The 27,987-nt window shown below is 57.6% G+C and overlaps 8 protein-coding genes across 8 annotated transcripts; 4 read left to right on the top strand and 4 right to left on the bottom strand.

The window, feature by feature from the left end:
• Positions 1 to 734: 734 nt before the first annotated feature.
• Positions 735 to 1,598, bottom strand: SLS55_008116 (uncharacterized protein; the record flags this gene model as incomplete). The annotated part of the gene is made up of 1 exon (XM_066779531.1): positions 735 to 1,598. The coding sequence occupies one exon, from the start codon at positions 1,596 to 1,598 to the stop codon at positions 735 to 737; it is 864 nt and encodes a 287-aa protein (XP_066630335.1).
• Positions 1,599 to 2,480: 882 nt separating this feature from the next.
• DNM1 (Dynamin-related GTPase protein) lies at positions 2,481 to 5,072 on the top strand (the record flags this gene model as incomplete). The annotated part of the gene is made up of 4 exons (XM_066779530.1): positions 2,481 to 2,576; positions 2,636 to 3,028; positions 3,079 to 4,707; positions 4,758 to 5,072. 4 exons carry the CDS (start codon positions 2,481 to 2,483, stop codon positions 5,070 to 5,072), a joined length of 2,433 nt encoding a protein of 810 aa, XP_066630334.1.
• Positions 5,073 to 5,509: 437 nt separating this feature from the next.
• On the bottom strand, positions 5,510 to 6,237 carry SLS55_008114 (uncharacterized protein; the record flags this gene model as incomplete). Its single annotated transcript, XM_066779529.1, has 2 exons — positions 5,510 to 5,854; positions 5,947 to 6,237. 2 exons carry the CDS (start codon positions 6,235 to 6,237, stop codon positions 5,510 to 5,512), a joined length of 636 nt encoding a protein of 211 aa, XP_066630333.1.
• Positions 6,238 to 7,356: 1,119 nt separating this feature from the next.
• On the bottom strand, positions 7,357 to 8,631 carry SLS55_008113 (uncharacterized protein; the record flags this gene model as incomplete). Its single annotated transcript, XM_066779528.1, has 1 exon — positions 7,357 to 8,631. One exon carries the CDS (start codon positions 8,629 to 8,631, stop codon positions 7,357 to 7,359), a length of 1,275 nt encoding a protein of 424 aa, XP_066630332.1.
• Positions 8,632 to 9,038: 407 nt separating this feature from the next.
• Positions 9,039 to 10,174, top strand: SLS55_008112 (uncharacterized protein; the record flags this gene model as incomplete). The annotated part of the gene is made up of 2 exons (XM_066779527.1): positions 9,039 to 9,299; positions 9,362 to 10,174. 2 exons carry the CDS (start codon positions 9,039 to 9,041, stop codon positions 10,172 to 10,174), a joined length of 1,074 nt encoding a protein of 357 aa, XP_066630331.1.
• Positions 10,175 to 11,353: 1,179 nt separating this feature from the next.
• Positions 11,354 to 12,283, bottom strand: NSA2 (Ribosome biogenesis protein; the record flags this gene model as incomplete). The annotated part of the gene is made up of 5 exons (XM_066779526.1): positions 11,354 to 11,370; positions 11,611 to 11,696; positions 11,746 to 11,846; positions 11,904 to 11,934; positions 11,994 to 12,283. 5 exons carry the CDS (start codon positions 12,281 to 12,283, stop codon positions 11,354 to 11,356), a joined length of 525 nt encoding a protein of 174 aa, XP_066630330.1.
• A 392-nt stretch (positions 12,284 to 12,675) lies between these two features.
• On the top strand, positions 12,676 to 13,419 carry SLS55_008110 (mitochondrial 54S ribosomal protein bL21m; the record flags this gene model as incomplete). The annotated part of the gene is made up of 1 exon (XM_066779525.1): positions 12,676 to 13,419. The coding sequence occupies one exon, from the start codon at positions 12,676 to 12,678 to the stop codon at positions 13,417 to 13,419; it is 744 nt and encodes a 247-aa protein (XP_066630329.1).
• A 7,969-nt stretch (positions 13,420 to 21,388) lies between these two features.
• On the top strand, positions 21,389 to 23,415 carry SLS55_008109 (uncharacterized protein; the record flags this gene model as incomplete). Its single annotated transcript, XM_066779524.1, has 2 exons — positions 21,389 to 22,170; positions 22,260 to 23,415. 2 exons carry the CDS (start codon positions 21,389 to 21,391, stop codon positions 23,413 to 23,415), a joined length of 1,938 nt encoding a protein of 645 aa, XP_066630328.1.
• Between the last annotated feature and the right edge of the window lie 4,572 nt (positions 23,416 to 27,987).

The following is a 27,987-nucleotide window of genomic DNA, read 5'->3' as shown; positions in this document are numbered from 1 at the left end:
GTTCGGTATCGAAAGCGTTGCGGTGTGAAGCTCTCGCTCCCCGCAGAATTGCGTCATTGTGTCGCAGGCGTGTCGCGAAAGGCAGGAACCATGCATGCACTTCATTCAGGCACTACAGCGGGATTCCGCAGCCGACGGTTAGCGCGGAGTTGCTTTTTCATGGAAAACCTGAGTCTTAGCCTATCATACCACCAGAATCAGCATACATTACCAATTCCGACCAGTCACATCCCCGGAGCAATCTATGACTCCCCCTGTTATGATTCTCGCGCTAACACTCCGGCGCAGAACCCGTCTGTAGAATCATGAACACCCTTGCTCAACTGGGCTTTTCGCTTATTGGCGACGAACCCCGTCACAATCCTGTGTCGGCGGTGGAGCTGCAGCAGTTTTCTCGAGTCTTTGAATTGAATATCCTATCTAATGTGGTATCTTGATAATGTATGAAAGCCAGTCCCAGTATGATGCGTAAACCTGCAGCAGAAAGAAGCCCTTGCGCCGCACGTCCAACGTCGCATTGTAATTAATTGTAAGCCTGCTCATTGCAGGATGCCGGTAGCCTCACAGGGCCCACCCTGCGTCCCATGCATCACAGTCGTGTTTCAACGACGACAATCCTCATGGAACCGCAAAGTTCGTGGCTGATCCGGCGTCTGTACGGCTGACTGGCCATGGGAAAAAGTGGAGGGGAGCATGGGAGAATCCGCCAGCGCTCGCCGGGGTCGCCAGGGCCATTAGTGCTTCTCCGCAGCCAAGAACGACTTGCTATCAGTCACGAACCCCATGTTGGTGGCGATGTTGTAGTCGCTAACGATCTGGGCCTCTGGGCCGGTCATCGTTCCGGTGCAGTCGCTAAGCAGAATGCAGTCGAAGCCCCACGAGTAAGAGTCCGAGACGGTTCCAAAAACGCACTGGTCGGTATTGACTCCCGCGAAAAGTATCGTTTTCTTCCCGCTTTCGCGAAGGTACCGGTGGAGAGGCTCGTCCGGAGACCACATGCCGCTCATGCGGTTCTTGTCGAAGAAGAGGTCGTCGCCGGCGACCACGGCTTTCAGAGGCTCGTAGAGTTCGGCATTCCAGGTTCCCTTGAACAGGCAGCGGCCACGTCCGTCGCCCATGTCGACTCCAAGGCGCGTGTGCCATCCGTAGCCTCGCGTCTTTGCGATGTTGTGGCAGAAGCCTCTCTGAACGGCAGGGGGCATGACACGAAGGTCATGCTCGTCAAGGCCCCAGTTGAGCCAGGCCACCTGGATTCCTTCTCTTCTGCAACGCTCAATCACCTTAATGGTGGGTTCGACAGCCGCAAGCCCGGCCACATGCTTGTGAAAGAGCGGGTGGATGAAGAAGTTCTGCATATCAATGACCACGAGGACCGTGTTCTCGGGGTCAATGATGCATCCACGATGGTGGCGGATGCCATCGTCGGCGTCAAGAGTTAGCTTCCTCTGGGAGCCTCTGCTGAGGTCGAAGCGCCTCGTTTTGGGGTCGAACAGCCACTGGTCATCGCCGCCGAATGTGACTGGCTCTGACCAGCGCTGCTCGGGAGCCGGCTCCGGAAAGACAATGTCATCAACGGCCTGGAGAGCGCCGGGTGCCATGTGCTTGGTGGTGCGCGTGAAGGGAGAGGCAGTGAGGCTGGAGAGTTGTGGCTTTGGTCGCGTGAGTTGCGTGTAGCAACGTAGGAAAGAGGATGACTGGGGAGAGGAGCGAGACAAGAAGCAGAGATGAAGGAGGCTTCAACTTTTTCTTCCCTTTCTTTATATCGGGCCTGCTGCCACACGCTAGATAAGGCAAGTGGCCAGGGCGGAGGCCGCGCCTGGCCGACTCTGATAACGGGGTAACATGGCGGGCACGATAGGCGGCGCGGCCACAATTTTACGCGGTCAGCAGCGCGGTGTATAAGGACCCTGGAAGCCGGCGCTAGAGAGGCGCGCAAGAGGCCGGCGCAGGGATGCTAAGTGTTGAGAGGAGAGCACGGCGATAACAAAGGAGCTGGCAGCAGGCGGCGCGTGCACACGTCCAAGCGCAATGCGCTGTCCGGGCTGCCGTACCGGTTGCGGTAACCTGGGCGGTGGACGACGCGGACGAGCTGGCGCTTGCGTACCCGGCGCGCTACGGGCGGCGCGGTGGCCGCGTCGCGCAGCCTGCCAGTGCCGACACAGCAGCCTATGGCATCTTCTCGTACTAGCGGTCTGGGCCAGGCGCAACGGCTACCTAGACTGCAAAACCGGGCAAATCGTCACCCGGACGTTCCTCATCCGCTCTCGCTTCACTCGTGCCCGTCATCTGCCCCGGACGCCTGCACGCCGCCGCGCCGCCCAGTTGCTCCCCCGAGTCCGCCGTGTTGACCGCCCGCGCCCGAACAAAAACATCTGCATCTCCCAAGAGCGCCCCTCCCCGCGCGCCGCCCGTGTACTCCCCTCAGCGCCCGGCATCCTTCGACAGACGCCCGCCGCCAGGGCCCGCCTTCCCCAGCAACCATGTCTTTGGGAGAGGACTTGCTCAAGATCGTCAACAAGCTCCAGGACCTGGTCTTCAACACCATCGGCAATGATTCCCTGGACTTGCCGCAGATTGTGAGTCTCACCCGGCCGCGGCCCCTCAGCGTGCCCGCCGCCTGCTAACCCCCGCCCAGGTCGTAGTCGGCTCGCAGTCCTCGGGCAAGTCGTCGGTGCTCGAGAACATTGTCGGCAGAGATTTCCTTCCCCGTGGCAGCGGCATCGTCACTCGTCGCCCGCTCGTGCTCCAGCTCATCAACATCCCCAGCGACAGCGACAAGCCCGAGGGCGACGAGGTCCACATCCCGCACACCCCTGCAAGCGTTGCAAACCAGGACGAATGGGCTGAGTTCCTGCACATTCCGGGCAAAAAGTTCTTCGACTTCGGCGAAGTGAGGCGCGAGATCGAGAACGAGACGGCAAGAATAGCGGGCAACAACAAGGGCATCAACCGCCAACCCATCAACCTCAAGATCTACTCGCCCCATGTGCTAAGTTTGACGCTGGTCGATTTGCCCGGCCTGACCAAGGTCTGTAACACGCGACGAACGGCCAGGAAGCTAGCTGACCCGACAAACAGGTGCCCATCGGAGACCAGCCGACCGACATCGAGAAGCAGACCAGGAACCTCATCACCGAGTACACTGCCAAGCCGAACAGCATCATCCTCGCAGTGTCACCTGCCAATGTTGATTTGGTGAACTCGGAAGCGCTCAAGCTCGCCCGCCATGTGGATCCCATGGGTCGCAGGACAATCGGTGTGCTCACCAAACTGGACTTGATGGACCACGGAACCAATGCACTCGACATTCTCTCCGGCCGTGTGTACCCGCTGAAACTGGGCTTCATTGGTGTCGTCAACCGCTCGCAGTACGACATCCAGGAGAACAAGTCTCTCTCCGACGCCCTGCAGGCTGAGCGCGACTTTTTCAAGCAGCACCCAGCGTACCGGAACATGGCGAACCGCTGCGGAACCGAGTTCCTGGCCAGGACTTTGAACACCACGCTGATGGCGCACATCCGCGAGCGGTTGCCCGACATCAAGGCTCGTCTGAACACGCTGATGGGCCAGACGCAGCAGGAGCTTGCCAGCTACGGCGATGCTGCCTTCATTGGGAAGGAGCACCGCGGTTCCCTGGTCTTGCAGCTTATGACTCGATTTGCTTCGTCCTTTATCTCCTCCATCGACGGTACTTCTTCGGAGATCTCGACCCGGGAGCTTTGCGGTGGAGCCAGGATCTACTACATCTTTAACTCGGTTTTTGGCAACTCTCTCGACACCATTGATCCCACCCAGAACCTGTCGACGCTGGACATTAGGACTGCGATTCGTAACTCGACAGGTCCTCGGCCCAGTCTGTTCGTGCCAGAGATGGCTTTCGACCTGCTTGTAAGGCCTCAGATCAAACTTCTTGAACCTCCAAGCCAGCGTTGCGTTGAGCTCGTCTACGAGGAGCTGATCAAGATTTGCCACACTTGTGGTTCCAACGAGCTTAGCCGCTACCCGCGCCTTCAGGCCAAGTTGATCGAGGTAGTTTCCGATTTGCTGCGTGAAAGACTCGGCCCTTCCTCTACCTACGTAGAATCTCTCATCTCTATTCAGCGCGCGTACATCAACACCAACCACCCCAACTTCCTTGGCGCGGCTGCTGCTATGTCTTCCGTCATCCAAGACAAGCAGGAGAAGGAGAGGAAGATGGCGGCATTGGAGGAGAAGAAGAAGAGAGAAAAGAAGCGCTTGAAGGAGCTGAATGGCGTCAACGGAACGGAGACGCCAGAAGAGGAGCAGGATGAGACAGAGGCCCCCGGTGAAAAGGCGGCCAATCTGACAATTCGCGGCCACGCCAGCAAGAACAGCAGGAGCATGTCTCCGGCTGTTGGCCGTGGGACTCCCTCTGGAATTGCAAGCGCACTGAATGGTGCTCGCGGGGCCTCGCCACCTAGGTTCCAGCAACCCGGATCCACCAAAGATAGCTTCTTGAACTACTTCTTTGGTAAGGAGGGTGGTATGCCCATGCCGAACACTCCACCGAATGCTATGATGGATGCGCGTCCCGGGAGCAGGCACGTCACCCAGAACCAAGAACCCAGCTTTGCTGGCAGCTTCAGAAGAGGTGACAACCGCACACTCGAGCGCCCTGCCATCTTCGATGTCTCGCAAGACGAACCCGAATTTGCGATCCCCCGGAATGACTATGACAGCCCATTCGTAAGTTGGCACACGTCTGACCTTGGAGGTTTGTTACTGACGTTGAATAGCCTGGAGAGCCAGAGCCCCCTGCGCTCACCGAGCGCGAAGCGTTGGAGACGGAGCTCATTCAACGCCTTATCTCGTCTTACTTCAACATCGTTCGCGAGACGATCGCCGATCAGGTGCCAAAGGCTGTTATGCACCTTTTGGTCAACTTTTCCAAGGAATCGGTCCAGAACAGGCTGGTCAGCGAACTCTACAAGGAGTCCCTGTTTGAGGAGCTTCTGTACGAGGACGATGCCATCAAGTCGGAACGTGAGAAGTGCGAGAAGATGCTCAAGATGTACAAGGAGGCTGCTGCCATCATTGGCGAAATCCGGTAGGCGTCGTTACCGCCATGACCTCCAAAGTTCTCTGCGATTGACCTGGCGAGCGCAGTGTGTATTAGAAATGTACTTTAGAAAGAAGGCAAAGTAGCCCATGAACACGTGATGTTTTGAAGTGCTGGGCAGACATCTTTGTGTTCTTTGTTCCTCAGTCCCGTAGATACGACTGGGTTTGGGGGGGCTTTGCAAGAAGGAGCTGGGGAGGCGTTGAATATCGCTGTCTTCTTCTTGTCGCCAGGGTTGGCTTCATCGTTTCTTCGTCGTTATACTCGTATGCTGGCATTCTTGAGATTGCATTCTGGCCACTTTTCTCACTCTACGAAGACATGTACATTCAAGGCTCTCTACTGCCCACAGACACCCATGAACTTTTGCATTCCCACAACCCTTTTCCACCGGGCTTTTCTGCTTCCTAGGACTTGAAGATGGATATGCTAAAATGCGCTTGGATCGCCGCCTTCTGCCGCCGACGGGAACGAGCGGACCAAATCCCGCAGCCGATCAACCGGCGCAACGAGCAATCCCGCGAGCGTTTCGAGTGGCGGCTGGTTCGGTGCCGACGGATGGCTTCGCGTCGGCACGATCTTCTTGGTGCGCATGAACTCGGCAGCGAGCGCCTTGCTCTCGTCGGGCCGCAGCAGCCTCTCGAGACGCGGCATGTCCTCGTTCTTCTCGTGCTCGATGTGGGCGTGCAGGTCGTGCATCAGGCGCTCCAACAACGGTGCAAATTCCACGTTGGCGGGCGACATGTCTTGCAGCTTTGCGAGGTCTTGCTTGACCTGATTCCCTTCGTCAGCCTAAATTCTTGTTTTTATTTTCTCCCGCTATGTCGGTTGTTCGTGCCCTGGAGCCAAAGCCGAGGTAAACATACAGCTTGGTGTTGTTCCCGATCCTCATCTGCGAGCCTGTGCCCTTCGTCGCCGAGGTGCTTTTCCATGGTCGGGTAGTACGTCAGTTCCTCGCTGATGGCGTGCCGCGCGACGGACCATGTCAGCTGGTTGCGCCATTTGGTCTTTTCTTCGATATCCTCGGCAGTGACGATGTGTTCGTAGCAGGTGTCGAAGTAATCGTGGTCGGCGCCAATGGCGGCCGATATGCTGTCGTAGGTCTCGGGTCGTGCGGGCGGAGCGGTGGCGTGCTGTCTGCTGGCGTCGAGGGACATGGTTTCTTTGGTATGCCTTTTTCTTCTGCGGTCCTGCGTGGTTGTTATACTTCTGTGTCCTGTGGCCATGTGCCGTACATACATTCGCGGATGATGTGCGTATACAATGTCCATTTGCGGGCTTCAACAGCGTCATGATTTGTCCAGAAACGGTTAGAACGGATAGCGGCGTCAGTCTCTCGCGCTGCAGGTCTGGGGCCGACTGCAGGTGGATCCATCCCCGAGTTACGCAGCAATTCTTCTTACGGCCTGTTGAGTATTCCAAAAACGATAACATGTGCATACGGCTAGTTGAAACCTTCATGTGGATGTACGGAGTGGAATGCATCATGATTGTTGACACAAGCCCAACTTTAAGCGAATACACCCTGTATCCAAATTCCCGTCTGACATTTACGTTTGCTCCTACTGGATGCTCGTTGCGGGGAACAGCACGATTGACGAGATGACCCACAGGACGATGACACTCTGGCTGCGTAGATCAGCGCAGGGTCCTAAGCACTACTTTCTGCGGCCTTTATTCACTCCAAACCAGATGAGCCGTGTCTACCCTGGGTAGGGCTACTCTCAGCCATTCCTCACATGATGACCAGGACGCGGACCTCTCGCACTTCAAGCAGGAGCACCTAATATGTATTGCAGTCTCTTATGTATATATCAAACGCATAGCTAAGCGCTGTTTTGCTGTGCTTTCGGGAGCAAAGACATTGGCTCTCTCAACTGCCGACTTAGCAAGCCGACATAGGAGGACAGGACAGCCATCGCCTTGGCGTTCTCAACACCGATGCTGAAATTCATGCAAGAATTTGAAGATTTCCAGCATCCGTTCTCTCTTTCGCGCCTATCAACGTCAATCGCATACGAACGCTTGTCATTGTCGTGGCTCTCATCTTCCAGCACCCCAACTCTCTTCGGTAGAGATGGCCTATCTTCTCTTCGCCACCACCGCCTCTTAACCCCGCAACTAACTTTACCGTCATGCAGTGAGATATCTCTAAAAACGCCAAGCGCTATGGAAAGCATAGCCAGATCCCTTTAAGTACCCATCATTACCCACATTTTTGGGTCCATCAGACCATAATCCTCGTTTGATTTCAAAAAGGCATCTCCCCTGTTCTATCAGACCACCATTGTCTTTGCGTAGAATTCGGGGTGCTGGCTCTGAACCATGGTCGTCACGCGTTCGACCTCCTCGGCCAAGCCTCTGACATTGTCATCCCACTTGCGCAACTCGCCGCCGACGACGCGCTCGAGATGGCCGGTCTTGCGCTGGCCAGAGCCCTCGCCGCCCTCAAAGTAAATGTAGCGGGCGATCTGGTCGATGTAGCCGGCCAGGCGACCCTGCTCAATCATCTGCGCGGCGTACGCCTCGGCGCGCTCGGCGTCGACGTTGAGCAGCTCGGCCAGCTGGTCGATGCCGATGTTGCTGTACAGGCGTGACGCCGCGAGCAGGTTGTGCTCGAGCACGGCCTTGTCGAGCACGGTGCTGCCGTCCGACGTCTTGGCCAGCTGATGGGGTTGGAGTTTGGCTGCGAACGCCTCGACCTCGACCGGGATGAGGAGCCGGTCCAGGAAGATTTTCTCGAGGATGGCGTACTGGTCGACCTGCGAGGCGCGGTCGTCTTTGTAGAGGCGGGCGAGGGTGCGCGAGCGCTGGGGACCGGCAGGCGCGAGGACAGCACAGACGATTGCGGCAGAGAGACTGTGGAGACGCTCCTCCTCGTCGATGATGAGCTCGTTACTGATTTGGTGGTACGCGGCGCTGGCATCGAGGAAGTTCCGCTGCGAGTCGTGGATGCGGGCTTGGGACAGCTGGAACTGGAGCTTGGTGGTCTTGTCTGTGACGCCGTGAAGAACATTTTTCACGCGGTTGAGATATGTCGTGGCGGACGTCGGGTCGTCTTCTTCCAGATAGCAGCGCACGATGCGGATCCACACGGCGGCTTTGTCGTCGGCGGAGATGGTGCGCTGCGACGAGTCGAGCGGAATTGCCTGGAGGATTTTCGCGGATGCAATGAAATCGTCGTTTTCCTGGTAGGCGTCCGCTAGGATTTCCTTGATGGCAGTATCCTGCTCCTCGTACGACACCACCTTGGGTGCCAGCAGAGCCAATGCGCGCGTGCCAACCTCGACCTTGACGTCGGCATTGTCGATTTCGCGAAAGCGTGACACGAAAGACGCAAGCAGGGGCCGTGACGCTACGATTCCGATAGTGTCTCCCAGAAGCGATTCGACGTATGCAACAAGGTTCGGGGCGAGAGTGTCGGGGGTCGAGGTATCGATGATTTTGGTGAGCAGCTCGTTGTAGCCGGTGGTTTTGGACGAGACGGGCGAGGACTCGAGCTCCTGCAGAGCTGCAGTGATGTCGGCAGAGGCAAGAGTGTCAGGATTCATGGCAGCAGCGTCGTGGAACGGAGGAGAGTCGGAAGGGGTTTGCTGGTGGAGCTCAGACTGGAGGCAGCAGCACCGAGCTCCAGGAAGGTGGTGGCAGTGGGAGGCGGCGGGAGCTTATCGGCGATAAGAGCCGCAGCACGCCCCAGTAGAGGGCCCGGGCGCAGAGCTCGCGTCGCGGCTGGGCATGACGGAGACGCTGGTTGCAGTTGCAGGCCGCGCTTGTCTTCCGCCTCCGCAACCACAACCTCTCCCATTGTCCGCACCGAGCGCCCACCACGCCCCACGCCCCACGCCACTGCGCCCGCCAACCCACGCCCTCGCCGCTTCCGCAACTACTGCCACGTTCCCAGCGACTCTTCCATTCGAACTGCGCCGCGCTTGCCGGCGCTCCATCAACAGCGCCCGCCATGAACGGAGTCAAGATGGAGACGGATCCTCAGATCAAGCCCGACCCGGATACCAAGTCGCCCAGCGGCCCTGGCTTTGCAGACGTCGACGACATGTACGAGGACACCGGCGAGCTCAATATCCCGACGGACTTTGGCGACCGCCAGGTGTGGCTGACGCGCGTGCCGAAATGGTTGTGGGAGGTCCTTTCTAAGGCCGAGGATGACGACGAGATTGAGATTGGTCGCATTCTGGAGTGGCAGGAGGGCAATGACACCAAGGTGCGCCGCGACACCTCTTGGGATTTCTGCTGCCATTCCGCTGACATGTGAGATATGCGCAGAGGAAGCTCCAACTGCGCCAGACGGTAAATGATTTCGCCGAATACCCCAAGGAGTACAAGCTTAACGTCACCAACCCGCACCCCATCAATGAGTTTGTCTTTTCAGAGAAGGATCTGGAAGGTTACAATCCTAATGCCTACAAGCGACCCCGCCAGAGCCAGGGCAGCTTTGGCGGCCAAGGAGGTGGCGTCAAAGACGGCAGGGTGGACAAGTGGTGGAACAGAGTCGGCCGAAACGGGCGGAAGCAGCCAATTCCTAAGCATACAACCCTCGTGGCCCGGTCTGCGCTCGACGTTAACTGCGTTCCCGTTGATAATGCCGAGCTGGCACGCTTCCGTCTGCGCGAGAACAAGAAGACGGAGCAGGCGTCCAATCGTTTGGTGCTCGAGAACAACCTGCACGAATTCACCCGCCTCATCGGTGGCACTACGCCAGCCGGCAACCCCACCATCGACATCCAGGCAGCCAGAGCGAAGCCGAAGACTCAAGACAACAAGTTTGCCCGTATCCCGCAGAACCAGCTGCTGGATATGCTGCTCAAACTTTTCCAGGAGTACAAGTACTGGCCCATTAAGGCGCTCAAGGAACGCACACAACAACCCGAGGCCTATCTCCGCGAGACACTTTCCAAGATCGCTACCCTTGTCCGCACTGGCCAGTTCGCCAACACGTGGATGCTCAACAGGGACGCCGAAGAGAGTAACTACCTTTCCAACTTGGACGAGACGGATGTCAAGGAAGAGATGGCGCCCGAACCCGAAATGGGCGAAGATGATGACGAGGGCGACGAGGAGATGGAGGATGCGCTGTGAGGTTCTACTCATCATGCAACGAAAGTCCCCAATCGTAGTTTTGGAGGCATTTTGTGTCTGGACCTTTTCTGAGCCTTTAAATTCTTGCATGGAACGGCGTTTGGCAATACAGATCGAGCGAAAAGGAAACTATCGGGACTTGTTTACTTCTTCTTTTGACATTTTGGCTTTCAGGGGACGGAGGAGACTTTCTATCATTGCCAGGTGCGGATGAAGAGCCGTTGCAGGGTGATGCGAAAGACATTGTGCCTGGGCAGAGACTAGGCCAGGTATATCATAAGAAAAACCATTGTAGTATATTTTTTTTACCTACAGTAATACATGTGAGCTTCACAAGAAGCAATCATGATTGCCAACGGTGTTGTGAAAAGTAGCAGCGGTTCCACAGATTGCGGAGGAAATCCTTGTCGACTCTGCAGCCATGATCCGACGCATTCACGCTGGAAGTCACTCACTCGTCTGCGCATTAGAATATCCCACTCTTGCCGAGAATGATATCAACAAGATTTAAAACTTGTTTGGCCAATGGAGCTGTACGAAGCCGGGTTTCTATTTTCTTTCTTGGAAGAGCAAATACTCAACAACGTCCTCGAGCAAAAGGCATCCCAGCCTTATGGTGCGCCCCTGCTCTCTTTCCTGAGATGCAGCATGATCGGTATCAAGGTTTCCTTACTTTTGCATGCCGAAAGATGAAAATTCCCAATCTTTGATCCGTAAACGCCATATGCCATAGTTCCTGTAGACGGGGGGCTACTGATAAGCCAATTATACGAGAAGAACCGCGTTAACGCAACCGTCATTCTCTATAGTACTCTGTGTCAGTAGCGTGGTTCCAAAAGCACCTACAGCCCTTCCAGATGCCAAACAAGGCCGTCCTGAGGCGAGGGTTGAAAATGGTCTTTCTCAGTGTTTTCAGATAGCAACGTACCAGGGTTGTTTGTAACCTGGGCCCAGCGCCCCCAGACTACCTTGCCGCTTGCCGTCGTCTTCGATAGTTAGCAGGGACTTCTCGAAAATAAAGCGTAAACGAAATGGATTCCACTTACAAGACCCATGTCCGACACGTTCACTTCAATGATGGTCCCGCGAGTCAACACACCAAGTTGCGTGTAAAGAGCTATTGTATGTATTAGTGAGTCTGCTTGAATATTTCAAGTTTCTGGCGGGAGGGTCTCACGGTTACTCGGATTCTTCTTCTGTGGGGTTGTTAGTAAATGCCGGTCGGTCCATGAAAAAGGAAGGAGATACGTACGACGCTGATGATCGGAAGTTGGACAGTAACTCCAAGCTCAGGGTGAGTGACGTTGCATCGCTTGTATCTTAGACCTTGGAGGTTGTCAGCTTGAAACTTGTAGCTGTGGTGGTGACGGTGGTTCGGGGCCTCCCGGGAGGGAGGGGGGGTATTCTAGGAATCCAGAAATCTCCAAGAGACGTACCCATGGGCCTGATAAAGCGTTCGAACTTGACCGGCCGACGTGTGAAGTCATTGCCAACGAAGGTTGGCTTCGTTATCATCCTCTTCCTGGGAAAGAATAAGTAGTGCCCTTTGCTATCCAAATACGGCAACATACCAGCCCTTCTTCTTGGTCTTGGCACCTGTGGAGATAACCTTGAACATCTCTTCCTCCGATACACCCTTCACCTTAGGAATTGGGACCGAGAACTTGGCGGCCTAAGGTCGAGCATAAGCGGGAAACATTCTTGAGTCTAGCGGCCTCGAGCTTCCTACCTTTTCGTTGCGTTTGTTCTTGATTTGTTGACTTTACGCGGTGTGATCAGCATTGGGTGCCATGTGTGCAGGTATGCGAGAGAGACGTACGACAAGGCCTTTGCGTTGTTGGTGTCGCTCCTATCGAGGAGATATTGCGGGACTGGCGTCTTGGATGGTTCGGCGGAGTCGGCGGACTTGACGTTCTTCTCTTCCTTTTGTCTGATCTGCTTCTTCATCTGGATCTTCTCCTTGCGGCGCTTCTCTGCGAACTGCTTGGCACGCAGGCCGCGAAGGTTCTGAGCCTTTGCGGCGGTCTCATGGCCCTCACGCGCGATTCTCTTGCGCTTGCGCTCCTCATGGTCGAATCGTCTTCCGTGCTCCTTTCGGAACTTCTCCATGCTAACTCCGGTCTCAGCACTCCAGAATCTACGTGTGGCGACGTCCCCATGCTCGAACACATGGTGGGGACAGGAGCAAGGGTTCGTCGCTTCCCTTTAGTGTGCCGGTGAAACTTACTACTCGTTCTGAGGCATGGCGTCGGCGGGGGCAGCGGCGGCTGCGGGACAATGTACGGGATGGGGCGAGTACCGGGCGGGGAGGTGGTTTGGACAGTGATGCGGCTGCTGAAGAAGTTCTGGAGTCGCGCGGCGAATAGCGATTATTTGCGCACGGACCCGACTGGAAAAACAGCGCGGCCGCCCACGCCCGCGCCCGCCGATCCAGCACAACCTACTCAACTTCAGCCTGCAATTGCTGTTCCCTCCACGCCCCGCGGGCCCCGCTCCTCACAATGCTGTCCCGCTCGGTAGTCCGGCGCTCCGTCCAGGGCGTCAATGCCCTTTTGCCCGCCGTCCGCACCCTGCCAGTGCTCGCCCGCCCTCTCTCCACAGTCTCAAACACCCTCGAGCCCGGCAACGTCCCCGACGAGCTCATCCGATCTGGCGTGCACAAGACCTCCGAGCCCGCGAGAAGACCAACCAAAGCCGCGTTGCCCTCGTCCGCCGAAACGCCCTCGTCCGCCTCTGCACCTCTGCCCTCCCCGTCCGCCGAAGCGCCTTCGCAGGGCACCACGCCTCTTTCGGACTCGGTCAAGGAGCTGCTGCCGCTGCTGCAGGCCCAGAAGCCGCACTACATCTCCGCCCATATCCACGCGAAGCCATATCTCCTGACGGCCGGCGACACCCTGCGCCTGCCGTTCCTCATGCACGGCGTCCAGGTCGGCGACGTGCTCCGCCTCAACCGCGCCACCCTCCTCGGCAGCAGGGACTTCACTCTGCGCGCACCCGCACCCGTCAAGGGCACGCGGGAACGCCCCGGCACCATTATGCAATACTTGGACGACAGGTTGTTCGTGTGCAGGGCCGTGGTCGTGGGCGTCGAGAGCGAGCCGATGAGGGTGAAGGAGAAGACGAAGAGGAGGAGAAGGCATGTCAGGCATGCGAAGAGCAAGCACAGGTACACCGAGTTGAGGATCGCAGAGTTGACGGTCAGGACACCGGAAGAGGTGGAGGCCGAGGGCTCAGTCATGCAGTAAACGGGCATGCAGCTCGGTGGGGACCGCGTGAAGGCAGCACTTCATACGAATTTGTGGGCGCAGGATGGATGAACGAAAGAGGAATAGTATCGAAAGAACTTCGCCCTGGTCATCAGGATATCAATGACACGGTCAGGACTACAGTCAGGAGGAAGAGGGATCATCGCAAACGATCAACTTTTGTATCATATGGGACTGGATATATCCAGACGCTCACAGCAGGTTCCGTTCGGACCAAAAATTTACTATCTGTAAAAAAAATCAGGTTACCTCGTTCGCTCCGACCAAAACTTGATTTCACTTATCCTGAGATTCTGTGCGCTTTAGCCGCTTGCAGAAGTTCCAGACCATGTTATGCCAACCCTTCAAAAAAGACGATGGCCCCTGGGTCGATGAACAGCATCGAGATACTGTGAATCACCTCATCCTCATTCTACAAGGCAACGGAAATGCGAGAAAAGGCCCACGCTGTACCACTTTCGGCTCGATGGCAGATGCTCAAACTTGATTAACTCTGGTCCTTTGCTATTAGCGTTCTACTTAGCGATAAGCATTCTGTTCATCGCGAGACTAGCTTCATCCAAATCTTCACACCGGGTAAAAGCTGAAACCGATCTTTATGCCTCGGACGATATGTTCTTCCTCCATGGGCATTTAAGGCAAATTTGCGGCCGTGGGTGTAGGTTGCAACCGTACAGACATACGATTCCACTATACGCGGAAGTGTGGTGCGATCTCTGCGAAATAGATGTAGGTCCAAATCATTTTGCAGCAGTCCTGATATTCAACGTATTCGCCGCAGCAGATACTTGTCATGTTCTGACATGGATGGCACTCCGTCACTGCTGGTTAGAAGATTCATGGATGCTTCTAGACCTTAATTCTCAACCCCTAATTCTGACTTGGATTAGTGCCCTACCATTCATTCTATGCGGCCCACTCAGCTGCTCTATCGTGGCCAAAACCGAAGCCGTGGCTACCGTATCTTCAGCACTTCATATTACAGCTTGTCTTTCATTACTGATTGTCCGCTCCTTTCAGCGCAGTCTTATACAAATAGTCGGTTTCCAATACTAAGGAATACTTCCAATCGACTCAAAGGTTCAGTGCAATACTGTCTAATGCCACACGGCACCCCGCACTTGTGACACTGTTCCCGCATACTCCTAGTTTGTTCAGGTTGGTTACTATATTGGCCATGTTCGATGGGACAGCAGCAACCAAGCCACTAAATACACACAGTACTGCGGAAATCATATTTCAAGCCCAAGCTGCATCTTCCCCGTCCGTCAATTGTAGACTGCGGGAGGCACTCATATAATCGGTTTTGCCGCTTATTTTCTCCAAGGTCATAGAGTAAGATATTATTGGGGTCTTTTAAAAGGTGTAGTTGCATGTAAATTTTCCGAAATCTCTTCTAGTCTCTTAAAAGTCCTTTTCATGGGCCTTTCCCGCAGAATCTGTCATTCCCGGCGAAATATTGCGAATTGGGTGCTATAATTAGTCTGCCGTATCAGCTGTAGAGACACAGTGGCTAACAAAATAATTAGCTTTGAGCTTACCCAGGACGATACACGCTTCATACAAAGGTAGCTGACTACAAGATCTAGACGTAACATGCACATTCATAACTTACTTTATGCTGCATCTTGTATTCAACTGCTAATGGAAATATAATAATGTAGGATCTGCGTAAGGCAGATGCGGGCGGGCAATTTCTTTTGTCACCCACCGTGAAGACGCAGTCATTCAGTTGCTGAAGTAACGAAACGTCAATGACAGTGCCAAACTTCTTCATCCATCTAAATAGTACACATGTAGTAGCGAAAGTAAAACTTTGCTCTTGGAAATTTGTATGCATTCTTCCATGAAGCAGCTTGAAATTCAATATCAGCACAACCCATGCGGGAAACTGGACATTCTTCTGCAAAAAGACGTGGAGATACTTGTTTTGATTGAAATGTTTGTAAGCCTAGTCGGTGGAGATGAAGCAAAGCCAAACCCACGAGCTTGTCCTTCCATCACTCAGCCTATTTGAAGGAGACAGCTTGCGGTAGCGTGGGGGTTCATATATAATTTATCTCCGCCACTTCCTTTACTATCCAGCTGATGACGGCTACGTGGTTCAATGGTTTACCGCCCACGATTCCTAGGCAACGCTTGAGGGATAAAGCGTACGGATATCCAAAAACGGAGATGGCCCCTCGTGTCTCCGTTCTGTAGCGCCTCTGCACATACGACCGGCTTAGGGAATCCTGCGGGGTCTCGCCCATGTAGCCGGCCGTGCGGTACTGTCTGGTCCTGGGTTCGATACCTTGCGGCAGCAGCTTCAGTTTTGCATTTTTTTTCTCTGGTCGGTAGGGAGGCCGAGTTCACATGCAGTTAACAACCACTCGGGTAGCGTTCTGCAATGCTTATTTCTAAATGTTCACGAACCGCCCGCCAGATATCCAACATGCCCTAACCCCAACCGTTCACTGTATCGTTGAAATCCCGTTCATGCACATCAGCGTACCCTGCATGGTACGCGCGTTCTCCCAAGCCCATGACCTGTAGTCTCCCCACGCCGTCCCATTGGCCTTCTTTAAGGCGTCTGCATCGACGCTCCGTGGAGGCCTTGCAGCGGGCGGGAATAACCACAGCCACTGCTGGCGCCTTACAACCTGCAAGCATCTTCCCTGGCTGAGCGAATCTGGAGCGGGAGGGGGCCGGAGCTGCGGAGCGATATGAGCATGTTTGTTGCAACTACCGCCGTGCGGACTAAGACCACTGGTCACTGCGTGATGATCAGCGGCGGTGGTTGGAGGGGAAAGAAACCGGCGTTCCTTTTTGCTCTACACCAAGTGTTACGCTGCTTGAACATCCCATATAGATTAGAAGAGGATGATGTACGTCAATTTGCCAAGCGCAAGAGATGGTCGCGACCAGAGCCCACTTTGCCTATTTCGTAGGCAAAAGGACGTGTCATCCCTTCAAGTCCCTAGGCGCCGAGTCATGAACAGGAACCTCACGAGAAATCGAGATCCGGGCCAGGGACGGTAGGGCTGCCGCAAGCCATAGCCTAAGACGCCGACGCCACACCACCCGACAGATCGAACACTTAGTTTTCCCTGGCGCTTGGATGGCGGATGGCGTTTTGCATCCTTCGCCGTTCCCTTACCTCGGTCGTCAGGCTTTCTTATCGGACGGGCGCAATGGACCGGGAATAGGAATGGTGGAAGGAAGTCTAGGGGCGGGCCTTAAAAGGAAGCATCGACCATCTAGTCCGTACCCGGTAATGGTTCGGACGCGAACCTAAGCCTTCTGTCACTCCCGATCTCGACCGGGCATCCCCGTCCAGCAGCCCTGCCCGCACCGTCGACTTGCAGCGATGACCCTCGACAAGCGTCAGCCGGAAGGAAGCGAAGGAGCAAAAAGAGGAAACCCATCAAGGGCCGTGCGAAGAGCAGAGAAGCCAAGAGACGAAGGGAAAAACACACGATCGCCCGTCGCACCCCGCGTAGGCGAAAAGGAAGCTTGAAACGTTCGTTTCCGCACCGTGCCCGCGCCTGCGGCTGCGCAATCGACACCAGCAGTAGTGTGCGATCGAGCCGCCATAGTCTTCAATGCTATTCTAGAACACTTCGCAGGATCAGCGGTTCCCGCCCACGTCCCCGCACCAGGCTGGGTTACGTAACCCGAAGCGGAAACTTTGCTTGTCGGCGATCGGCGAAGCTAAATGCGACAACCCGTTCCCCACCGGTTGGGCAGAAACGGGGTTCCTCGTTCGAGACGAGGACGATCAAGTGACCGTCCGTCAGCGGCGTTACGGCGGCCGTGGTTGTGCCTTTTACCTTTGCACTGTACTGTTCGGAGGGTTCCGTCCCTAGCACATCTGCCCTATTTTTTTTTCCTTCGTGTTGTTTGAGATGGCTCACCGGCGCGTTTTGCGTGGGTGATCAGAGAATCGTAGGATGTTTGGCAGTCAGAGGTCGGGGCGTTGACGGACCCAAAAAGATGTGGGTACACTGGCCATGGCCGTGCGTCGGTGGCAATCGCCATCCTCAATGATACGGGCAGTGAGCCCACGGGCAGAAAGATTGAGTCTTGGTGTTGATCATGCTTTTTTTACCCAGTTGGCGGGGCAGATCTCAGACTGGATGAGCCTTGATCTGCAAAGGCCTAGCCCTTAACATCGCCTTGCAAGGGCCCCGAGAAGCATTCGGCCGGCCGACTGGCTTTGCGGATCGCGGTATGGTGATTTTTGTTGATGAGGGCTCGAGGCTTCAATTGCCCAACGGTGGTCGGAGTATTGGCTATTTTGCAAAGGTATCGTGGAACATAAGATGGTCGAGCCGCACGCAACAAAGCAAAAACACAGGAGGTTGGTCGTTTGCATAATGTCATTGCTCAATGCAGCCACAAGGCGTGTTGGCGTGTACATGATCGGTACGCATGGAGTCGGGAAAAGGTTGCAGCTGTGCCAGGCCTTCAACATGCAAATTCACCTTGTTGGAGACACGGGCTACCCCAGCTGCTCTCGACTGTCAAGGCGTCATGTGCTTGTCGGAACCAGTGAGCAGAACACCATCGGCTTCGGTACCCCAGGGAATATACGTGACGTACATGCAAAGTGTCACACAGCACCCGAGTACACTTGGGCACTTATGACGTTGGAGTGAGGCGAACAACAGCGGATGCGGAGTGATGAGAAAGTTGAGTGGGAGTCCAGATGTGAGGCGTTGTTGGGCGGGCTTGTGAGAAGTGGGCTGACCTGAGAGGGAAGAGTGAGATGTTGGCCGTACCGGACCAGGTAGGCTGCTAGAGCAGGGGCGACGAAAAGCACGAAGGGGAAGCGCAGGCCGAATACCAAGGAACAGGGGGGGATCGAGCAAGAGTAGGGCGTGATAGGAACAAGGCGTCAGCGAATGCAGTGGCGGTGATCGGGGATGGCAGCAGCCCCCGAGACTGGTAGCAGTGGTGTGCTAGGGACCAGGTCTGCGGGAAAGGAACTGGCTGGTCGGACGTGGTTCGGTGAGGGCTCATGCAAGATGGGGACGTACTCGGACAGAATGCTCAGGAGGGGGGTTGTATACAGGACTGTCTGCCTTGGACGAGGTAAGCTGGAGGGTGACCTTATCGGAAGAGATTTGCCCGAAGCAGGCTAGCCATACGTCAGAGATTCCAAATGTCGGTGCTACGCGATCGCGCACGAACTGGAGCTGCTGCTGCTGCGATAGATTGCGGGAGCAGCGGAGGGCCTTGGTATCATGTCACCGTGTCGGGAGGCGGTCCAGGGGCCTCGCTGCCTGCCAGACGCACCATTCCCAGAGACATGGCGCTTCCGCTCTCTGGCATGCGCGCGCGGGGTTGCCGGTCCACCGGGGCTGAGGCCGGCGCAACGCTCACAAACCGGGCGTCGCAGCCTTTGGGGCACGAGCTGTAGGCTCGCTCGTGCCTGAAGCGCCCAATGCGGCGGCAGCGCCCAGGGCGGCCACTGGCGGAGAAAGAGCAGTCGGAGGTTTTGCGCTGGGTGAGACAGACCGCCATGGCAGTGGCAGTGGCAGTTCCGCTTTCGGCAGCTTCCCAGATGGGACATGGATTCATGCAGTGCGGCGGCGCACGGGAGCAGGTGCCGGCGGGAGCGGTGATGGTGACGGTGTTCGCGGTGCGACGCTTCGAGACGGATTGTTTGCCAATGCTCCCACAAGGCTGCAGCGCCTTCCTATCAGACGCACGCGACGCCAGGCCGACGGCGCCGTCGACATCACATGGACTCAGCCAGGAAAGCCCGTCCTGGCCTCGCACCGCGTCCACAGCTCTTGCTACAGTGACCAGGACGCGCTCCGGGATACGAAGGCAGTGACGCGGACGGCGGCAGCGGAGGTGCGCTGAAACGGCGGAGAGGCCCCGAGCGCAGAATCTGGTGCTACGGAATGCGCCGGGGCGATGACAAGCATGATCTTCCCGCTGCAAAGCTGCTCTCCTGCGGCGGCACGTGAGGGCGCCGCGACGGCTGGGCGTGGGCTGATGGGAAATGCAGAAGAATCGCATGAATGCAGCCTCGATCGTTGGGCCTCAATTGCTTAAGAGAGGCGGCTCAATGGCCAGCGCGCTCGCCCTGTGTTTGCGCCCTTGCGGCAACATGTCAGCTCACCCCCGGCCGTCACCTCCGCAGCACGCAGCAACCGGATGCACGCAGCCAGCCCGCCGGGCGAGGTTACAGGTACAGCCACAGCTCGCCGCTGCCACTCGCAACCCTCCCCCCGACCCCGGCCTCCCTCTCCAAGCGCAGTTACACCGCAGCCACTCCAGCTACTAGGAACTCGAGCCCGCCATCCGACGACGCATTCTGCAACTCTTGCCGCCGCACCCTGTCCGCGCCGCTCTGGACCCGTCCGATTTCTGCAGCGCGCCACAACCCGCCCTCCCCATCGCGAGACCAGGAAAAGAACCCGTCGAAGCTTCACCGCGCAAAGCTCCGTCGCGCGACGGTGCCAGTGCTCGCCGCCATGATGTCACAAGGCCTCCGTGCGGAGCTGCGACGTCCTGAGCGCGGCCACCAAGGCCTTCTAGAAGGCCGCTAGAAGTCCTGTTGAATCTCCGGGCAGCAAGGACCAGCCATGCACAATCTTCCCGACGACGGTGGCTCGCTGGGCTGACGGCTTAGCACCCGTCCGGCGGGCGTTGAAGGCTAAAGGGACGTTGGACCGGCACGCCCAGCCTTGAAACGGGCCTGTGTTTACTCCAAAGGTATACGCAAATCTCGGAGCCGCCCCGGCCGTCTGCGCTCACTCGTCGAATGGGCGTTTTTAGCGTGCGCACCAGGGTGTCAGGCTGGAAGAGCTGGATGCAAAGTTGGACGGATGACATGCCCGCCAATCTCCCGCGACGCGCTGCTGAAGGAACACCCCGGAACCCGCCTCGTCGGTCCCCGGCCGCGCCGTCGATACTTGCCGCCGCCGCCAGCCGGCGTTGTGGTGCTGAGTCCGCGATGGCGTCGTCGTGAGGGTGGCCCGGCGTGCGGTGAAGAATGCCTAAGGCACTAGTTGCAGACGGTCGCGCGGCGAGGCTGGATTAAGGCCAGGAAAGCGGACGGGCCGCCCGCTGCTGCAGCGCGAATGTGTGACGGGAAGGGAGAGTCTGCTGGTCACACTGCCGGCGTGTGAGTGGGCGCCGGATATGGCGCGGGCATCGGCAGGCTGGGGCGTGCAGTCAGCGCCAGCGGCAGGCAAGTCGGCCGCGACGCCGCACGCTGCTGGAGAAAGAGGACAGGGCCGGGCAGGGCAGCGCGCAGCGGGCGGCAGCCTCGGGGCGACGAAGATGGGTCGGAGAGCTCTGTCGACGTCCTGCTCGCTCGACCGCGCAGCGGACACTGCGCAACATCCACAGCGTCCAGCATCTGCTGGGGGGCCAGAGCCCTCTGGCGTCTCGGCGAGCCGGGGTGATCGGGCGCTTGGATTCTCTGGTCAGGATGGCCCGAGGGCGGCGCACGGGGGGCCACTCAGTGCTGGGAGCGCTTTGGCGGTCCTGCACTGCTACCTGAAGCGAATGATCACTCTAGCTTTGAGGCATCGAATGACAGCGCCCGCGGCTTGTTTCGCGTGCATCCCAGTCGCGGACAGGCCTCCCCACCCCTCACGCTCGTGAGTCGCCATCCCGGCTGAATGAAAGCTTGGGCGCCGCGATAACCAGAGCGCAGATACATTACGGCTCCGCCAGCCCACGCCGTCCCCTCCCGCTTTTGCACACAGACACAACCATCATCGCAGTTGCTCACCCTGCTGGCCCGAGATCTTGCCCCGAGCACAGCCAAACGCCGCGCGTTTCCCCTCCAAATCTCAGCGTGCACACGATCCGCATCCGAGCGTGCGCTGCCCAGCCAGCCCGCCCGTCCGTCTTGCACCTTTTCCCGATCGGGCGCGCTTCACCGCTTCTCAGATCTGCAGTCACACCGACTGTACAAGTACTGCCCGCCCGCGCTCCACCCATGGCGCACCACCAGTCTATGGACTTCACCACCACCAACAACACATCACGACCATCTCACGACTCCAAGCCAGCCTCTAATTTCTTCGACGACAACGACTTCGCTAACGACTCACTGCTGGACAACCAAACCACGGTCATGTCCCCTACCACCAGTGCCGCCGGCATCTTCTCGCCGGAGGCCAACTTCTTCGACAGTGACTTTGCACCCGCATACCTGGACCGGAGTGCCAATGTATCAACAAACCCCTTCTTCCAGGGCTCCACCAACAACCCCTACATGCGCCACACCCAAGCACAACAGATGCCCGGCATCTACGAACAGCAACAACCCGTGTGGCCGCCCATGGCCGAAGAGGACTCCCGGACTCCCGCATCCAACATGTTCGGCCAGGACTACGACTCGAATTACCTCGCCGTCGGCTCGACCGAGCCTGCCGCCTACTCCGGCCTGCCCATGAACGTTCGGCCCGCTTCCGTGTTCCAGCCGACGCCATCCGGCAACCCGCCTTCGCCACACTCCAACAAAGAGTGGATGGCCATGGCAGCCCAGGAGATGGAGTCGCGCCCCATCAACAAGCGCATGCGCCCCAACACCCCTCCGGCCCGCTCCTTCTCCCCCTTCCCTCGCCGTGATGGTATCCGCAAGAAGAACGCCCGCTTCGAAATCCCGCCCGAGCGCAGCCTACTCAACATCGACCAGCTCATTGCTCAGTCCACCAACGAGGAAGAGATCAAGGAGCTCAAGCAGCAGAAGCGTCTCCTCCGCAACAGACAGGCCGCGTACGACTCTCCCTCCCGCATTTGGTCTTTTGGTTCTTGCAGCCGCCGTGCTTTGGTTTATTGATCCCTCTTGCTAACTTTTACTGCAGTCTCGATTCGCGGCAACGCAAGAAAAAGCACACCGAAGAGCTGGAAGAGGAGAAGAAGCTCTGGACCGAGCGTGTTGTGCAACTCGAGGACGACCTGCAGAGCATGAGGTTGCAGGTCGAAGCCGCGATGCATGAGAAGGAGCAGTGGCAGAGGCAGCAGCTTGAGGCCCAGCATGTCATTGACACCCTGCAGTGGGAGAAGGAAGAGATGGTGCGCACTCACACTCTCGAGACTGGCGAGCTTCGCAAGAAGGTCTCCATCCTCACCGAGAAGCTTGAGAGCCAGAGCAGTCCCACCATGTCTGCTGTGCCCAGCTCCACCTTCACTGACTTTGCCAACGACATGGACAACCTCAACATGGGTGGCAACGAGTGGGACAGCTACATCTACAACGACTTCTGCATGGAAGAGGCCAATGGCCAGCAGCAACAGCAGCAGCCGATGGAGACGTCGCTTGTCGTCAACCGCAGCAAGAAGGATGCCAGCGAGCCCGAGAAGCCGGCGGCTTCGGGTCTTCTCCTCATGCTTCTGCTGTGCGGTGCCTTCGTCGCCAGCAACTCTGGGTCGGCTCCCGCCATTCCTCGCATGCCCGAGGATGTCCGCGCCGCCTCGGCCTCCGTCCTCGACAGCATCTTCAAGGATGCCGGTGTCGAGCCGTCAGCGCAGTCTGCGCACAGCCTCATCGTCAACCGCGTCGAGGCCCTGGAGCCTGCCCCGTCCGGCACTGCCTGGCCCAAGCCCACGCTCTCGGGCGCCGAGTTCGCATCGATCTCTCACAACACCGGCAACCCGCAGTTTGACCACCTGCATGCCCAGTTGACGCAGCCTACCAAGGAACAAGAGGCTGAACAGGTCTTCTCCATTACGCCAGCACAGTACAACAGCCTTACGTCTGCCGACTTTGGGCGTCGCGACGAGGGCACCCCGCCCGCCACGCCCACCTCGCAGCACCGTCGTAACCTTGCCGAGTCGCTCGCAGCCATGCGTCAAGAACGCAAGGGCGAGACTGCGGCCGACGTGTACACCCGCAGCCTGCTGTGGGACAACATCCCCACCGATGTGGTCCGCGAGTTCAAGCGCATGGTCGAGGAGAGCAACCACCTTGCTGGCGGCAGCAGCCCTGGCAGCGTGAAGAGCGAGGCGGCCAACGTCTGAGACAAGCGCGCCCGCTGGTCATCTGTCCCGACGATCATTTAAACCACCAACAAGACCACACAATCCTCAGCCCGGCGTGTATTCGCTTCCAAGATTGTCTACCACCCGAACGATTTCCATGGATTTAGCCTGCTTGTTTCTCGGCCATGTCATCACACCATAGGCTTCAAAGCATCGAGGGCATCCTCAGTGTCCAACGCGGACTGCAGTCACGCCCGCGACGAAACGCCTCGTCCCCTATTGCGGGAATGAGCGCATGGCCACGCCGGCCGCACGTTGCTTGATGCGGCGAGGCTAGCGATCACGCACACGACCTCGCCGCGGGCTCAGGGTTGTTGTGGCCCCCCTTCAACATTTTCTTGCGTCTAACAACATTTCTGGTCTATTTGCTTTGTCTGACTGATTGATTGATCCTTTTTGTTTTTAGCAGAGCGTGGCGAGCGATCGTTTTCCTGTTTCCTTTTGCTAGGCATTTCTGCGGTCGCGTGTGTTTGGATTTCCTTGTTTCCTTTGTACACTCACGAACACATGGGTTTGGGCTATCAGGCAGAGGGCATAGCGTGGGATGGGCGGAATGCACGGGACATGTGACACGAACGGAAGGACGATGACGAGTGATGTTGATACGGCGGGCAATTTGGAGGCACTTTTCCACATCTGGCAGCAAATTTTCCTTGCTTTTCGCTTTTTGGTTCGGAGGACTGGTCGGATTGGGAACTGGCTTTCCATGTCGACACTTGATACAATGGCAAGACGGCGAATAGGCATCCTCACTTGTCCGAGCATTCGATTCGATTCTCTTGGCGCTGGCTCAGCGCGTCTATTTTGGGCATGGCTTGAAGGAGCGGGTTTTCTGTATCTAGTGCTACGGCGTGGATATCGGTTGGGGGCGCCTTGGACTCTTGCAAATTGGATCTCACGCCGGCTTCTCCTTTGCTTTGCTGGCAAGCAACCCCGCCATCACGTCGTCCTTTGCTCACGCACACGCGCACGCACGCACGCACTTGTCTCGCACATGGGAATAGACGGCGAGAAAAGGATCTGCCGGCTGCTGCAGGCGCACGGTGACGGGCACTCTGGTGGCCGAGTCGAGGGACCCTGATGGGCGGGCGCCTCCGCAATCGTGCAGGACCTGAGACATTCACCGCCATTATGACCACGACGGCGCGCGCAGCCACTGAGCAGCGCTTCACCCACCGCGGGCTGGCACGCGGCGAGGGCGACGGGCAGGCTAGGGCGGGTGCGGGAGGGGGGGGATGGGGGGGGATGGGGCCGCACCTGCCGCCTGCATCGCAAGCGCCGGCTGACGAGGGAGTTGCGCTGCCCATGCCCGTCGACGCCTGCCCTCTCTACCCTCTCGCTGCTGCCACGGCTGCGCGCTGCAGCCGCAATCACAGACAACTTCCCCACAGAGATGTACGTCGATGGTGTCACACACGCACTTGCCACCGCTAACCCTCTGCCACTGCCACAGTGGCCGCCGCCAGCTGACTGCCAGCCGGATCAAGCCGCCCCCAGCAACGCGCGCAGCCAACCAGCCCCGGACTGCGGGCCGTCCAGATAGGCAGATAGGACGCGCCGCACCGCCGCCGTACCGCCGCAGCCACTCCGGCCTGGCCAACGACGCGCGGGGCGCGCGGCTTTCGCGCGCAAGACAGCCACGACGGCGACTGAGCACCGGGCGCCCTAAAGAGCACACAGACGCGCTCAAGACGTCCTCACTGACCACTGCGCCCGCACAGTCTCTCCAAGCATGCAGCGTCGTCTGTTCTCGCCACCTGCTCCGCGAGCTATGGCGCCGCACACTGGCCACCGTATATCAACAAGCGCAGCACGCGTCTCCCTGCTGCCCGCACGCTCCCGACTCGTCTGGCCGGATAGCTATCCGGATAGCTAACCGGCGGCCGGAGCAACGGCTCCGAGCAGCCCAGCGCGCGCACGCTCCCACACACGGACGACGGCCGCCGTCACGATGCAGACGTGCAGCAGCAGCAACAGCCCGCTGGGAAAAGCACAGAGCCACACGAGGGCCACCACGAGGAGGCGCAGCAGCGCTGGAGCGCGACTCACTGACCATCCGCTAAACTCAACACCAAAGGCTCCCACAGAGGGGCCGTATGCGCCTGCAGCAGGATAGGCACACCAGCAACCAACCCTCAGACCACCGCGGATTGCCTCGGTCCGTCTAACGTCTCTCACTTACTGCTTTCTCTACCTGCGTCCGCGGCCGGCGCCGGATTGGAGTCTAAGCTTTCCCGTATTCCCACCCGCAGTGGTGTAGGTACATCAGCTACGCCGCCCTATTCGCGAAGGCGTTAGATGAAGGAGCACCGCCGGCGGGTCTGCCTATTCTCTGACCGGCGCCTCGCATCCTCGTTGGTGGCGCCCGCGCCCGTCCAGTAGGGCAATGGCGCCAGACGCGCGAGCGGAGCGGATTGGAGGAATTGCGTTCGTTGGATGGGGCGCGGGTCCTATGGGGCCTGCGTGCTTAGAGCCGCAATAGCAGTTAGAAGCTCCGGAGCGGCAGCACGCATCGAGGCAAAAAGGCTGCGTGCGAGTAAGTGCGGAGCAGGCAGCCAGCGACAGACAGCGACGGCACATGAACTGCGGACGATCGAACCCCCACCTTGCGCAGCTTACTCGGCCTCATTCCTCAGGCTCGCATGAAAAGCTCAAGCCTCTCGGAACAAGACGAGCATGGCCGGCGTCAAGCACAAGCCTCAGTATGGCTGGAGGCAGAGGCGCCAGTGAGCACAGCCTGCTGAGCCAGGCTGCCGATACAGCGGGACCAGAGCGCACCAGACACAGCCAGAACCCACGAGACTGTGCGCAGCGTCTGGTGGTTGGCCCTTCCCGCGCGTCTGGCTGTGCGCGCGCAACAGCCGCAATAGCCCTCAACCATCGGCCCACCAAACTGACTCTGTCAACCCCACAGTTTTCGCCTGCCCGCCAGCCACCTGAATTTTTCAGAGCCTCTCGCTGCGTCCCCACCGGCCATGAGCTGCTGCGAACAGGCCACCAGTCGCCGTTCTGAAGATAGCACGCGCCTCATCGCAAACAACCAAGATCGGCCTGACTTGGCGGGCCTATGCACCTGCAGGAAACGTACGTGAAGAAAGATCTACGAACGCCGAGTGCGACAAACAAACAGCCCGCTTTTCCCGCTCCTGCAAGAGAGACTTGAGCCGCAAGTGGGAACCGGCCGTACAGGCCCCATCGTAGATTGTCGACAGCACGACTAAGATCCGGAGCGATAGGGCAGAAAGGATCAGACGCGGAGCTTGGAGACCCGCGAGGTGTTCGTTTGCGTGTCAGTCAACTGCCTCTGTTCCCACTTTCCTGCTCCCCCCTTTCGTGCTGCGAGCCACCAACACTCCACACTTTGCGCAATGTGGATGTTTGTGATGTGAGATGTCGTTATCTGACGATCTCGTTGCTGCTCTTGGCGAGCCGTGTCCGTCTCGCTTACTCGCAAAGCTCCCCACCGCCGGCACCGCCGTGATGGTGACACAAGCGGGGTCCGTGAAAACTTTGGAGATGAAAGGACAGAGTGCCGACATTCGTCATCATCACTCATCATCGACTGGTCGTCGTCATCGTCGCCCATCACCAAGGTAGGGACCAAACACGCCATCCCCTCACGTACATCCTCCTCATCATCTACCGTCCCCGTTTCCCCCTTCGGAATGCCGAACTCGTCCGAACACGATGCCCACATCGAACCCTGCACCCGGGCGGAAACGAAAGAAAAAGTGAATAAATAATCAGATAGTAAGATTTTGTGGACCCTCGACTTTGCCCTGCCTTTCCCCCCTCTCCCAACCGATCTCTTCTCTCTTCCCTCTCCGCTTCCCCCTCGGCTTTCCTCGTTCTGGGCGTTGCCTGTTCCGTTTCCTTCCCTTTTCGGTTTCCCGCCCCTTTCCGGCATGCCGAAGTATGTCAAGTAAGCCGGCTGCGTCTTCGGTTCATCGTCCTATCGTACGCTTTCATATGCGCGTAAGCATACATGGGCATCGCAGCGGAAACGGGGCAATGAAACATCCCAGCCACGGCCGTTTCACGGTTCGTTGCCGCTGTCCTAAGAAATCTCAACGGCATATGCGGCAAGGGACGACGCCGGGGACGAGGGAATCGGAAGTGACCCGAAGATTGCAATCGGCATGCTGCTGCTGTTTTCCCACGTGAAGGCAAAACCATATGCAGAAGTATTGCTCGGTAAGCACGGAAGGAAGATAGTGTCCATCATGCACGTGGGGACAAGGGAACAACCAATGATCAGACAGCAGTGCTGAAGTGACCTTTCTTTGTCACATGGCATCTAGTGTTTGAGTTTTGACTCGGAGAGCTGGGAAGCGGAGCGCAACTACTCAGTAAGCACTAACCAACCAACACTCGAATCAATTTTGGTACCGTCGCTTGTTCCCCTTCCTCGCTTTGTTTGACCTTAGTCCTGCTGAGCCACACGGGTGCCGCGCGTGTTCATCTTCTGCCTAGCCCCTCCCTTTGGCCGTCTGTCTCGCTGGATGAATCGTTAGCAAAGGATTGAATGGCTGATTGGTTGAATCGATGTGC

The sequence above is a fragment of the Diplodia seriata genome, assembly GCF_021436955.1.
Source record: "Diplodia seriata strain FDS-637 chromosome Unknown scaffold_8, whole genome shotgun sequence".
In the NCBI taxonomy this organism is placed as follows: domain Eukaryota; kingdom Fungi; phylum Ascomycota; class Dothideomycetes; order Botryosphaeriales; family Botryosphaeriaceae; genus Diplodia; species Diplodia seriata.
The sequence above is the reverse complement of the archived record's forward strand: the minus strand, read 5'-3'. Positions and strand labels throughout refer to the sequence as shown.